Source organism: Stigmatopora nigra, chromosome 3 (genome assembly GCF_051989575.1).
Source record: "Stigmatopora nigra isolate UIUO_SnigA chromosome 3, RoL_Snig_1.1, whole genome shotgun sequence".
Lineage (NCBI taxonomy): Eukaryota > Metazoa > Chordata > Actinopteri > Syngnathiformes > Syngnathidae > Stigmatopora > Stigmatopora nigra.
In genome coordinates this window covers 16,043,636-16,057,747 of record NC_135510.1, presented here as the reverse complement: position 1 = coordinate 16,057,747, position 14,112 = coordinate 16,043,636, and the positions used below count along the sequence as shown (strand labels likewise).

Here is a 14,112-nt window from a genome sequence, read left to right as displayed (position 1 = left end):
TATTGTCATAAAACTAAAATGCAATAATTTAAAAAAAAAAAAAAAATTATAAAATTAATAAATACATTTTAGAAAATTTAGAAAAAAAATAAATACATTTACAAACAATTAAAAATATAAATAAATACATTTTTAATAATTTAAAAACAAATAAATTACATTTTAAAATTTTAACAGAATAAATAACTGCATTAACAATATGCAATATCTTAGATTATGCAATATTTTAGAATTACTTTGCCTGGACGTGACTTTTTAAATGACTTATTGTTTTTATTGGGGAAAAACTTACTTTGTGGAGTAGCACCACTAATTTCTTTACCCAGCTGTTGTATAATGTCATTAAAGGTTTTGATGATTGATTCAAATAAGCATAAAAGCATAAAATAAACACAAAAAATGTGTAATATCTAATTTACACTATATTATGATGAATAATTAACTTGCACCCTCCACAAACATTGAAAATGCATGAAAAATCATAGACGGTAAAATGCTGCCCTCCAGTGTTGGACTTGTGTCATTACAGATACTACATTTAAACAGAGGAGTGCAAAGGGCCCATATTATGTTTGTTTAATTGACTTATTAATACATTGTACACAAATGTGCGTTTTTCTTACATTCTACCACCCAATCAAGTTTGAATTACCCAACAACAACAAAACTGAGATTTTTTATGAACTTTTTGCACTTGGGTAATAACCATAAGGAATGTTAACAGTGTCTGGCAATTAAGAATATTGAAAATGTATTTGTTTTTACGTTACCTGAGGCGTGGTGACTCTGAAGGAGGCGACCGTGGTGGGAGTAGCGGGCCGCGGCGAGATGTTATTCTGGGCTTGACCCTGAGCTTGGGCTTGAGCCTGCGCCTGAGCTTGAGCCAAAGCCTGCTGAGGAACCAACACCAGCTGGCCCAGCTCCGTCCGTACCAACACCATACCTGAGAAAACATGGGGGTATTAATTAGAGGGAATTGAATCGAAGCCATTGGTAAGAAGCCATGGGCACTCTCAATTTAACATATTTATTTGAGGATAACGCGCACCCGTGTATAACGTGCACCCAAAATTCGTGAGTAAAAAATTTGATCAATTTTTTTCCAGTTTTTCTCAGCTCACACCAAGGATTACAACTATATATATTTTTTATAGAACAAATTCTATATATTCTATATTTTCTTTAGTGTTTTACACCATTGAGAATTAAACCAAAAGTTGGACTTTTTGACCTAAAAAAAAAGAATTTCCCAGTTAGAAAATTCATTTTTTTTGTAAAATGTGGACTATATTAAAAAAAGAGCACGGTAGGATCCTAGAGTCGTACATTTGCAATTTTTTCTACCAAACCGCATTCAAATTAAATGTACGGTGTGGTCTCCATTTTATCCGACGCCAAACCGCATTCAAATTAAATGTACGGTGTGGTCTCCATTTTATCCGACGTTAACGGACAAACTAACTAAAGCGCACACACACACACATTCTAAAAAAATAGTAATATGTATAGCTATATAGATAAGATAGCTAGCCAGTTGTAGGCTAGATGTTACCAAAAATACAAGTTGGGGTTGGCTGTCCCAATTTGGCTTCATTGGATTTTTATTGTTACTGTATAAGGCACATTGACATTATTTTCCCACATTTCTCAATTTTGCATGATTAGAATTAAAACCTCAAGAGGAAAATAAACAATTCATTCATTTTTTGTAAAAATGCTATATAGCTTAGATCACTTAGATTTTTTGTCGAGTTAGTTTAAAAAATACAAATGTGTTGTTTTCATACATGTTGCTACAGTCAGGGGAAAAAGTGTGTGTTTATGTGGCACCTTACCAGACGGTATGGTAAACCCAGGGGGAAGTTGGATGGTGGTCTGCTGCTGAGGTGGTCTCACGATGAGCTGGGGTGCTACAATCCTCTGTGGAGCAGCCAGACCAGGTCTGACCTGGGTCTGCGGGGTCTGTGTAATCGGCGAGGGTGCGGGAGGTGCGACGGCGGGAGGTGCGACGGCGGGAGGTGCGGCGGGGATCACGGTGGCCGCCATGGCGGGCCGGACCGAGGTGATTGTAGCGGTCACCGACGTGGTCTGACCACCGACGGAACTCGGTGTCACCGGGGTGGCCACGACGGTAGCCGCAACGGTGGCCGTGTTGGTAGTTGTCGTAACTGTGGTGGTTAACGGTTGAGTGACCGTGATGGTGCTGGGGGTGGGTGTTGTTGTCATGGCAACGGAGGACACAGTGTTAATAACAGTGCTCGTGGTGACAGGTTTGGGCTGGCATTCACTGGGAGTCACTGTAGGCTCGGGGGCGGGTTTAGTGTGGTTCTCCTGCGCGGGTGGCGAGGGAGCGGCGGGCGCGGGTGAAATGACGGGGGAGGTCCGAGCGCCCTGCTGGGTCAACGCCGACAAGCTGGTTCCGTTCTGGGCGATGCTGGCTACGATGTGACTTGGGAGTCGTTGCAAAGCGATGGTGGGGGTACCCCGGTCTAGGGCGATGGCGGACTGACCGGCGGGGATGCTGGCGTTGGCTAGGGTGAAGGTTGACGTGTTGATGGCGGGCGTGCTAGAGGGTCGGGTGTCCGCCGGGTTATCGTCCGTCTCGTCGGCCGGGCTGCTGCCGCTACTACTGCTACCGCCGCTTCCTCGGGTAGTCACGGCGGCACCGTTCAAAGTCTTAATCCGAGCCGAGGCGCACCGACGTAGGGTGATGGGGCGTCGTTTGGAAGCGTCCGAGTGAGGCTCACCTGTGGCGGTGGTGCTGATGCTGCTGTTCGGCGGGGAAGTTGACACGCCGGACGCGGGTGATGTTGTGATGGATGCTCCATGTGATGGAGAGCCGCTGCTACTGGAGGCGGCAGCGGCAGTGGCGGTGGTAGTGGGATCACTGGAGGAGGACGCGGTGCAGCCCTGGGAAGGAGCTGTGACAGTTTTGTCCGAGCTACTCTCCGTAGAGTTTAAATCCTGGCGCACGTCGGTTTTAAAACGGCGCCCTTGTTGTTGTTGATTTAATGTTGTGGAGCCCACCGGAGCTTGTAGTGTTTTCCCCAAGTGATGGTTAGCAGGAGCAACTGAGCCAGAGGGGCGATTTTCCTCGGTTTTACTCGTCGAGTTACTCTGACCAGCAAGCTGGGATTCTAGCGAGCCCACCAAGTCACTCACAGCCTTCTCATCCACCTCGGAAAAGAGCATATCTTCCAGGGGGTCGGAGGCGCCCGCCATCTCTGAATTCTCCGATTGCTGTCTTTTTACTTTTACTATGCGCATGCGTGTTGCTAGGCATTATGGGAATGAATCTGACGTCATTCGACATTTTTCTGGAGGGAGACAAACTGTCCGTGTTCCCGGATCAATTTTTGTTCTGCAATTATTAACATAGTTGAATCATAAACATAATAGTTAACTTGACATTTGCACATGCTTATAATGCGTCTGTGTTTAAAAATATATATATCGCACCGAACCTTCATAATTCGCCACAAGCTAGCGGACAGAATGGGGGCAGGGCGAAAAGGATCTCGTGAAATCTCGCGATAAACAAACATTTAAAACCTTTTGACTTGTCTCATTTTTTTCCTATTTTGTCTTAATATATTTGAAAGAATATCATTTCAAAAATTAATACTAACATGTGTAAATGAAAATATACTAAAGAGGGAGCGCTTTAGTGTAAACTTGGGAAGCCAAGTAGCCTCAGTTCCCATAATCCTTTGCGTGGGCGAAAGTAACCAACACGGCCATGTCGTGTCGTAGAATTCAATTTGAGAACGGACGAGAGAAACTAGCTTCCTAAGATTTTTCCGGATACATTGACTTAAATTTAGAGTCCCTTGCTGTGTTATTTTGACGTTTCTCCTAAAAGAGAATTACTTACAGGTCGTATCTTGTGTTTGTTATTGAAGAGAGGCCAAAATGAGCGGAGGAGGAACGCCGTACATTGGTAGCAAAATTAGCCTCATCTCCAAGGCCGAGATTCGCTATGAAGGAATTTTGTATACCATAGACACCGAAAACTCCACTGTAGCCCTAGCTAAAGGTAAGTATAATCATATAAACTGTACATTTTGCTCCCAAAAGTCGTCTAAACGAATTATTTCGGCCACATTCTGGTGCAACGATGACAGCGTTATTTCTCGTAGTTAGCCAGCTAGCTTACCTGCTAATGCGCGTCCTTTGTTTATGTTGTTGGCGCTGGTTTGTCGTTTTAAAAATGCCACAAAAATTCCAAAGTAGTAAATGTGGTCTCCACAAGCATTTTTAGAAGGAATTCAACTCCATCCCAAACGAGTTGTGAATAAATCTGGAATAACGTTCCCACGCTTTATGATGTCACTTAAAGCGTCGTGATTATTTTGTTATTTCTCCCCACAGTTCGCTCATTTGGAACCGAGGACAGGCCTACGGAAAGGCCAATTCCCCCTCGTGATGAGGTCTACGACTATATCATCTTCCGAGGCAGCGACATTAAGGACCTTACAGTATGTGAGCCCCCCAAGGCCACCAGTAGCCTGCCCCAGGACCCGGCCATTGTCCAGGTGAGCCACTTAGGCCAATTATCAATTTCCCAGGTGCTACCAATCAAATGGAGGACGGCTGATTTAACCCCTAAAATATTTCAAAATGGCCATCAAGTATTTCAGTGCTTGACAAAAGCTGCTCACAATGAATAGAATGTTTCTTACCATCCGCGGTGGCTGAAACGCGGGTGTATAGTTGATGCGGTTCAAATAGTTTTTGCATTGTGATTTCAGTCGTCCCTGGGATCCAGCGGCAACACGGCAGGCCCGTCGTCGTCATTCCAGTCCGCTAGCCCGTATGCCCCCTTCAGCAGGGCCCCGGTGCAAACCTATGGACAGTTTGGGGGTGCACCAATGAGCGCACCGCAGTTTGGCGCACCCGGAGGTCAGTAATTTTGTTCTGTTCGATGCAAAACACCAAACTCTGGATGAATGACAGCAAAAATGTTACGTGACTGTAGGAATCATGTAAATAAGAGCTTTGCTGTATTTTCTCGCATATAAGCCGCCCCACGTATGAGCTGCACCGTTAAAATTGCCTTGAAATCGTTGAATTTTACAATTTATCTCATATAAGCCCAATATAAACTAAAAGCACAGTGTCATCATCATAACGAAGTTAGTAAATTCATCCTGTAATGTTTCTTTTCTTACTGCAAAACTGAAAATAACCAACACATAGTAATTGTTCATTTGTCATGCCTACTGGTGAAAAAGAGTATAGCAGCGCCGTAAGTCTTGTGCGCATATAAGCCGTACCTTTGATTCAGTCTTTTTTTTTGTTGGTTTGCACAGGGCGTACCAGTCCCCAACTGGACACTGTAGCAAAGGCCACACCCCTGGATCAGGGCACGCAGGCTCCCGTCTCGGCCGCCCCGGCGCCGACACTCGGGCAGAGGAGTCAGGCGACAGCCCCGGCGCCTCGACCTATCGGTGCGTCCGTTGGCAGTCAGAAGCCTCCGGACCTCCTGGAGCAGAGAAAGAATGATAGCTGGAAAAAATCATACGGTAAGTTGGAAAAAATGGTCAAAAACTGTACTTTAGGTTGGAAATAACTCTATGATGGGAAAAAACTACTTTAGGTTGGAAATAATTAACTATTACTCCATGGTGGAAAAAACTTTTGTTGGGAAAAAAAAACTACTTAAGATTGGAAAAAATACTGTAGGCCGAGAAAAACCTAATACTCAAGGTTGGAACAAATACTGTATAGAATTCACTTGTTTTTTTCTGCTATTATTAAAAAAAATGAAGTACATCAAAATCTACACTGAAACTCGTAAGCCACTCCTGTTACTAGGTTACTATAAAACTAACATTTTTAAAATAGGGGTGACCCTAAGTGATGATTTTTCGATTACCGTGGCAATGTCTAGTCTACATTAATAGCGATATTCGAGGGATTACTGTACTCAAAGTTAACCATCCACTTCAATGCTTTTCAGCTCCAGAGCCACCGAAAATGACTCACATGGACCACGGGCACGAAAACAGGGACCCTAACAGGCGTCAAGGAGGTATGACAAACTTGTATGCCGATCGAGCGAGGCAAGTTATCTATCTGTGGCTGTGGATTTAATGGGTGGGCCCACATGTCGACAGGTGGACCCCCGGTGAGACGCGGGCGTGGGCGGGGCAGCCGCAGCCGAGGGAAGGTCAACGTGCGACGGGACGGCTTGATGAAGTTCGAGGAGGATTTTGACTTTGAGACGGCCAATGCTCAGTTCCACAAGGATGACATTGACAAGGAGCTGCAGACCAAGCTCAAGTTGAAAGGTGACACTGGAAAGTGCCCGGCGGGTCGTGGTATCGTTTGAACGTTTTTGGGGGTTTTGCAGACGACAAGGTGGAAAAGACGCCCAATGGTGAAGAGGCTGACTCGGAACATCCAAGCGCGGAGGCACCCGCAGCAGCAGCAACAACGGCGACAGCGGAGGAAGAGGAGGCCAGTACCACCGCCATCCCTGCCTGTTACTACGACAAGACCAAGTCCTTCTTTGACAACCTGTCCTGCAACGACTCCAAGTAATTTTAGCCTTTATTGCATCATCAATAGTCCATTTTTTTAAATAATTTATCCCTTTTTAAAGAAATAATAATACATTAATAACAAATCTTGATAAATCACTCAAGTACTAATCAAAATTTGGCTAGTTTCTTCTCTATTTGATAAAAAATGAATTCAAGAAGTTCACATTTTGCGTTATATTTACTAAAAACTGTATTCTTTGTTTTTTTACCTATATTTTAGTAAAGCACATGATGGAGGATTCACTAGGTAAGTGTCACATTTCTTAGTTGTCCGACTTATCTTTTCCTCACATTTTTGCTAATTTTTGCCATTTTTTTGGTTGGCTGGCCAGAGAGCGAAGGTCCACCTGGGCGGAAGAACGGCGAATGAACGCCGAGACATTCGGCATCCCGCTGAGGCACCACCGCGGCCGGGGAGGCTACCGCGGCAGCCGGGGCTACGCTGGGCCCCGTGGCGGAGGCCGAGGACGGCCCGCCAGCAGGGGATCCTTCGGACAGCCACGAGGGGCGCCGCCGGGTTTCCGGGGCGGCTTCAGAGGAGGCCGGGGAGGCCGAGAGTTCTCCGACTTTGAATATGCGGTAAAGAAAGCTCCAATCTAATTGCCTTTGGGGGGTGAACAGGGTTGGTTGTCACAATTTTTAATGTTTTGGTATACTTTTTAAATGTATCCACTGATTTCTTATTGGGTATTTTTCCCTAAAAACCTTTGGAAGTTATTTTACGAAGGATTTAAAAAAAAAAAAATTAAAGAAAACATTAACAATTAACAATAATTTTGAGCAAAAAAGCCATCTGGTGATAACAATTAGTACAAGTGTGACAACCAATGTTGTTCTCCCTTAAATTTGGTGTAAAAGCACAGTTTAACTAATGATGATGTCATTCCAGAAGGACAACAAGGTGGCAGCGTAGTCCCGCCCACCCCTTTGGACGACGACCAATCGTAGCTCTTTCTACACTTATCTCGAGTCCCGACATTTGCCAGGAAGGAAAAAGAGGCGCCGGCTTGTCATCTTTTTTTTTTTTTTTTGTTCCCCTCTCTCCCCTTTCCCTTATTTTGTTGAATTGTCAGTGGTGTAAATAAGCAAAGTGGGTCAGTTTACCAACTGCGCTTAGATAGCTTTATTTCTTCGTCTTTCAATTTGTTTTACTTCTAGTAATGAACATGGCACATGGAGACGGTCTGAAGGAAACCAAATGTAAGCGCGTTTGTCGTTTTATCGCAAACTATTCGAGGGCACAATTTGTTTTACACGTCACATTATTCTCGCTTCATGATTGGCTAAGAAGTTATAACACACTTATCTCACCACCCAAACATGTTTTTGCATCTCTTATGACTCAGTTTGTTAACAATTTGACCTGGTTAACCATATCTGATAACAATATGGGACATCAAATGCTTGCTTAATTTGGTTCGGAATGTTTTTTCTCCAAAAATAAGGTGTTTTCAAGTAGTTAGATGCATTTATGACACTTTCTACAAGAGTTTTATAACTTTTTAGCCAATCATATACTGCGAATAATAACATAAGCATGCCTCTTTAAACATTTTGTGCACCCGAATATTGTTTGCCATACACCGGCATGACAAACCACAAGTAGAACTTTGTGTTTCCCCCCCAAAAGCGCTTCTAGTGGTTCGCCAAAAGTTTGCAATGTTCTCCTATGTCAGACACAAAATGGTTTCCAAGACATCTTTGTGAAAAGTTTGCAACATTCTCCTATGTTAGCCACTTGGACACAAAATGGCTTCTAAGACATCTTTATGTGAAGCCCTTTCTTTAGTTTTCTCTCAAAAAAAGGGGATGGGAACTGGATATTTGATACGAATGACTAGTTCTGTCTTTTTTTTTTTATTCTTTTCCCATCCATTACGGCTCCATGTTGTATTTAGGGAGTGCCTTCAATGTGGGATAAGGATGAGGGTGAGGGAGGGAATTTTCTACTGCTCTCCCTTTAAATGTTGATGCTTTCTAATTATAGCAGAGTAAATAAAACTGCACTAGGAGGTGGTGAACTTTGTTGCAAACGTGCTGTTAACGTTGAGCGCGTAAACCCGCATGATCGCTGTTGATTTTCAAACCAGCCTGAACCGGATTGGGAGAATAAAACCCACGAAAGAACCATCCGGATATGCTTAGTTTTCAGAAAAATTTGTTACTTCTTTCAACCTCCTGGAACATTTAGAAAACCAAGGAAATGTTTTTTTTTTTGCCCTTGAGAGTATCATTAAAAACTGAGTTTTTACATAAAGAAAAAAAATAAAGAGTTCAAAAGAGTAAAATATGTCTTTGGGTTTCATTTTATTTAAATGAGTTTGAATTAATTTGTTCAACTATATATGTACAAAATGAACAATCTTGTAATTTCAATTCAATAATATTTGGGAAATATGTCTATATTCCTCCTAGTTTATATTCTAATTTGACAAAATTGAAGCAGAGTTTGTTTACACCATATTCAAAATGACAATGCAACTATGCCAAGATGAGCCAATTAGAACAGCCTGTTAACCACCTGTCAACTTTTTTTGTCAGGGAACCAACTACATTTTTAAAATTATTGAATTTGAAAATATAGCCTGAATTGCAGCCTACTCTATTTGTCCGTTTTCAAATTGGGGAAAAAACCCATTAAACTTACTGAAGTAAGGCAGAAAGAAAAATCCACTGCTTTAAGATGGCCGCTGTTTACTAACGATGCCGACTTTGCACTTCGAGTTCTATATGGCTTATCTGGTCACAACTAAATGGCGAAAAAAATGACAAAAACAACTTTTTTAAAACATCAATTGTCTCCCAAAACCACTAAAAAAGAAAGACCTCCAACCAATCCGCGCTGTCATTCTTGAGTCTGATGTGTGTTACCACCCCTCACCAACAGAGGGCGACATAGCCGTAAAATAATTACTATAAAATTCACTGAAGAAGAGTACGCCAACGTCATGAAGTAAAAAAAAAACCCTCTCACAACAGAGTCAAATGTCGATCGTATTTGTGCCTCAAAAGCTGCGTGGCAATGCCAAGATCAACCAAGAAACGATACAAAGGGCAAGTAACAGCTATGAAAAGGCTACTTTTCTTCATTTGTTAATCTGTTTGTTAATTTTAACGTGCAATAACAAGAAGTGCTAACATTAGCCCCTAAATAGCTGCTTTTCCCCAATGTAAACACAGACTGGCATTAGCCACCGCACTTTCGACTCATTTTGATGATTTTATTTTTATATTTTCAGCTGTTGGACGAAAACGACCAATTTATACGATGCATCGTAGAGTACATGCAAAAGGGACGAGCCGTGGAGTGTGTCAAGTAAGTCCGAAAATGCTATCTGAGTTCAAATTATTTAAAAAAAAAAAAATGGAAGAAAAATATATATAGCAGATCTGACCAAAAATAAAGTCGTGAAATGGTTATAAAAGTCTTTCACATGTAATTTCTTGATGATTTTTAACAAACAATTTAGGCAGTTAGATTGTGGGATAATGTATTGAATGGATTTGAATGCTTTTATCATTATACAAGTATATTTTAAATTAAACAAAATATGGCCAATAATTAGTGATTTACATTGCAATCTACCATATTTTCTCGCATATACGCCGTATTTGTTGTTAAAAATGACTGAATCGATGGTACATTTATATGCAAACAAATTGGACTTGACATGTGCAAAACTGCAAGGTAACAAGGTCATTTATTTCAAAATAGATTAAAGATAAACAGATAAAACGCAAAACAAAATTAATATTTGACATATGAATGAAATTCAAGGAAAAAAACTTACATGTGGCTGCCATTCCTTGCTCAGGGTGCTGCCATCTTATTGTAGACATGTTGAAAAGTAGAATGCATCAGACACTTCCTGGTTGTGCTGATCACGTGACCTTCTTTGAATCTGTCTACATGCAGGCAACATGCTATTCTGCAGACAATCCTTTCAATTCATAGAGTATTTCAAAAATACCACGTGATGATTTATCTTTCAAAATAATACTTGTATTCCCTATCGAAACAATGAATATGGAGGTGGAAATTGTGAATTGGGGGGCGTCTTATACCAGACAAATTGTAAAACTCAACAATATTAAGGACATTTTAAGGGTACTGCTAATAAGAGAAAATACAATAATTGAGAAAAGTTTAGTTGTTTTTTTAGCCAATGAAACTAATAATCCATGATTAACTTATTCTTTTAATAAAAGTTGCCATTATCACTATTTTTTAATACATATATTTTTCCCTGAAATGAATGCATTACTCTCAGCAATCATATGGCGCACAGTAAATAAAATCCAAACGTTTTTTTATTTATTTTTTTTACACATGATGGCGCTGTTTACGCGGTAGCCAGTGGCATTAGCTATATTATCCACTTTTGTGTTTTACAGCATGTTTTACATGAAAAATTAGAGGGAACATTGATCAATCCAAATGTTTGATTGTGCTTACATCATCAGATATCAACAATTCCTGCACCGCAACATCGTCTATCTGGCAACCCTGGCGGATGCCAGCCCTGACGACGAAGCGCCTTCGACATCACTAACGACGTCTTGGCCGATTGTGACATTGTGAGGATAAAATAGAATGAACGTTTTGGAGATACACGTCTCACTGAAACTTATTTTTAATCTATTTTTTTTATGTTGTATTTTGCCGCAGGGCGACTAAAGACGTGTGCGTTCCGGCAGAAACGACAAATTCAGAAGTTGTTACCGGAACCCTGCCTCATCAGTCATATTGATCATGTTATTTAACACCATTATGCCTCATTGAATTTATTTATGCATTAATGTTACTATTCGAAGGATTGTGTGAGTCATTTTGATGGCAGGAAAAAACATTTAATGCTATGAGAATTGAGTGGAAATTTGTTTAATTGGAAATTTTATTATTTTATAAACCGGATGGTCAAAAATAAGGATAAATTGTGATTTTTTTTGTCAAAATTAGGAAATTTTATAATTTTACAAAGAGGATAGTCAAAAATAAGGGAAAAATTGTAATTTTTTTAAGTTCACAAAAAGATTTTATAGCTAAATTAAATTATGTAGACTGAAAGGAAAAATAGATTAAATATAATAGAAAATAAATTATTGCTGATAAAACATAAACCAATATATTATCCCAATTTTTGATCAAACATGAAAATATTTAAGTTTATATTCCCAAAATTGACATATTGTATACACATTTAAACCAAACATTCCTCCTATTCCAATTTTTTTCTTCTCAATGTGGCCTAAAAGTGAAGAATATTGTCATTTATTTTTGGAATGTTGATAGAAAATGCTACCTCTGTAAATACTAAAAAAATAAACATCTTTCAAGTCAGAAGATGAACAAAATAGACAATTGTCTTGCTAGTTATTTTGTTTTGTTGTTGTTGTTTTTTGTTTGTTTTTTGCATGGCTGGTAAAGACAGCAGCCGGCGGCCACGGTAGCTTTGTCCACTCTTGTTCGTTTTGTGTTTTTGCTGCTTTTATATTTTAATGATTTGATGATTCCATTTACTTTAATTTTCTTTGTACTTTGTGCTTTTGCTTTGCAGTTCTGTCTAATCAACCTCTTGCTACTGCCACAATGTAATTTCCCGAATACGGGACGAATAAAGTTATCCAATCCAATTTCAGGTCTGTCTGAAATTTTAACTAATATCAGGCCTTGATTACCATTTCAAAACATTGACATCGCTATCCTTAAATAAGTGGTTTTGCTGTGCATTTGGGTCAAGTCATTTTTCATGTGGAAAATCCACACTTTTCCAATTTCCTTGCTGGTGTATGGTTCCACAAAATATTATTTCCTTATGAAGTCATCTATTCTTTTATGTGTAATGTTTCCAGCTACCTAATTCTTATTTCAGTCGATGTAATAAATCAGACTATCTCAGATTGTGAGGAGGAACTATCACCGGGCGGGACTGGTCGCCAGCAAATTGCAGGACAAATGCATGAAAATTCACACTGGTGGAAAATAGTGATAGCACTTTCATTTTGCATCTTGTTTGGGTGTCTGCTGTAATTTTCCTAATGTATTAAGAACACATGCATGAGTTTTTCCTGGAGAAAGCGCTCTGATTTACATGATCTCAGCAGAGATGACCATTTGCTGTTTCAGCCTCTCTCTCTTAGCAGTTCCATGTCTTAGCTAAGTAAAATATAAAAAGTAAATATGTTTACCAAGGTTGTTGTCATTTTGTGTATTGCTGCAGGATATTTATCTGAAACGGCTGAAGCGTGTCAGGCTGAAAGACGGTCTTCCCAGTGTGAATTGCTTTTGAAATATGTTTGTTATGAGATTGGGCTGGAATCCAAATCATGGCCGCAAGCAAATAGAAGCTGTGAAGTGCGAGGACGAGAATTTCCAAGATTGTTTGATGATGTCATCAAAAGGTTTCTCAACAACATCACCAGAAAAATAAACTCAAGTAACCTGACTTGGTGGCTGGGCCGGAGAGTTCGAGGAGATAATCTGGATGCCTCAACAGGTGAGGATGGAACATTTTTGGGCTTCTCTTTGTCAACAAAATAATAATAATAAATCAAGATATTGTGAACATAAGATACAGTATTGTTATAGAAATACTACAAAAGACCATAAAAGTCTTTATATCTATGAAATTTCGGTGCTCGGATGTTTGGTCCCCGGTCTTTTGGTCGCCGGTCAAATGGTGACAAAGAGTTGACTGTTAAAACCAGCCCTCAAAATTATATTCATGAGAGAGAGTTTAATATCTAAGTACCGTTTAATATTTAAGTACATTTGACCGGCGACCAAAAGACCAGCGACCAAAAGACCAGCGACCAAAAGACCGGCGACCAAAAGACCGGCGACCAAAAGACCGGCGACCAAAAGACCGGCGACCAAAAGACCGGCGACCAAAAGACCGGCGACCAAAAGACCGGCGACCAAAAGACCGGCGACCAAAAGACCAGCGACCAAAAGACCGGCGACCAAAAGACCGGCGACCAAAAGACCGGCGACCAAAAGACCGGCGACCAAAAGACCAGCGACCAAAAGACCGGCGACCAAAAGACCGGCGACCAAAAGACCGGCGACCAAAAGACCAGCGACCAAACGTCCGGTCACGGAAAATTCAATCAAATAGACATACTCTGAAGAAGTTTGGAAAACATGACAGTAGCCCTAAATAACACCTTCATATGAAATTAAGACATACAGAATATATTTGTATTAATAATTGAGAAGAGTAGCCTGGTGAGCGACTGTTTGTTTAATGGGTGGGCTTCTCAGTTCTGAGATTGAGGATTTGTTCCCAGACCCAAGCCCTTCTTTGTGGGTTTCCTCCGGGTATTCCGGTTCCCTCCCATATTCCAAAGACATATGGTAGACTGGTTGGACACTATAAATTGCAGCTAAATAGGAGTGTGAGCATGAATTGCTGTCTGTCTCCTCGTGCCCTGGGATTGGCTCAAGCACCTCCCGCAAACCTTGTGAGGATAAAGCTGTTATCAGACGAAGGTGCATTGCGTCCATGTAGATATCGAGAAAGCCTATCACAGGGCACCTAGAGAGGAACTGCAGGAAATGTAT

The 14,112-nt window shown here is 40.8% G+C and overlaps 3 protein-coding genes across 3 annotated transcripts in view; 2 read left to right on the top strand and 1 right to left on the bottom strand.

Annotated features, from left to right (window-relative positions):
- Positions 1-4,527, bottom strand: part of LOC144194095 (transcription initiation factor TFIID subunit 4) — a 90,501-nt gene extending 85,974 nt beyond the window's left edge. The window contains exons 1-3 of the mRNA XM_077712912.1: positions 4,157-4,527; positions 1,836-3,361; positions 771-943 (exon numbers count right to left, since the gene is read on the bottom strand). Coding sequence (XP_077569038.1) covers positions 771-943; positions 1,836-3,267 — 1,605 coding nt within the window. The 5' untranslated portion in view covers positions 3,268-3,361; positions 4,157-4,527. The remainder of the gene's footprint in view (positions 1-770; positions 944-1,835; positions 3,362-4,156) is intronic.
- Positions 3,701-8,836, top strand: lsm14ab (LSM14A mRNA processing body assembly factor b). The gene is made up of 10 exons (XM_077712913.1): positions 3,701-4,036; positions 4,372-4,535; positions 4,752-4,902; positions 5,313-5,507; positions 5,963-6,034; positions 6,120-6,293; positions 6,356-6,542; positions 6,769-6,795; positions 6,881-7,127; positions 7,438-8,836. The coding sequence occupies exons 1-10, from the start codon at positions 3,913-3,915 to the stop codon at positions 7,459-7,461; spliced, it is 1,365 nt and encodes a 454-aa protein (XP_077569039.1). The 5' UTR covers positions 3,701-3,912; the 3' UTR covers positions 7,462-8,836.
- Positions 8,837-9,463: 627 nt separating this feature from the next.
- On the top strand, positions 9,464-12,182 carry ss18l2 (ss18, like 2). Its single transcript, XM_077713454.1, has 4 exons — positions 9,464-9,602; positions 9,788-9,864; positions 11,013-11,126; positions 11,218-12,182. The coding sequence occupies exons 1-4, from the start codon at positions 9,534-9,536 to the stop codon at positions 11,297-11,299; spliced, it is 342 nt and encodes a 113-aa protein (XP_077569580.1). The 5' UTR covers positions 9,464-9,533; the 3' UTR covers positions 11,300-12,182.
- Positions 12,183-14,112: the final 1,930 nt, after the last annotated feature.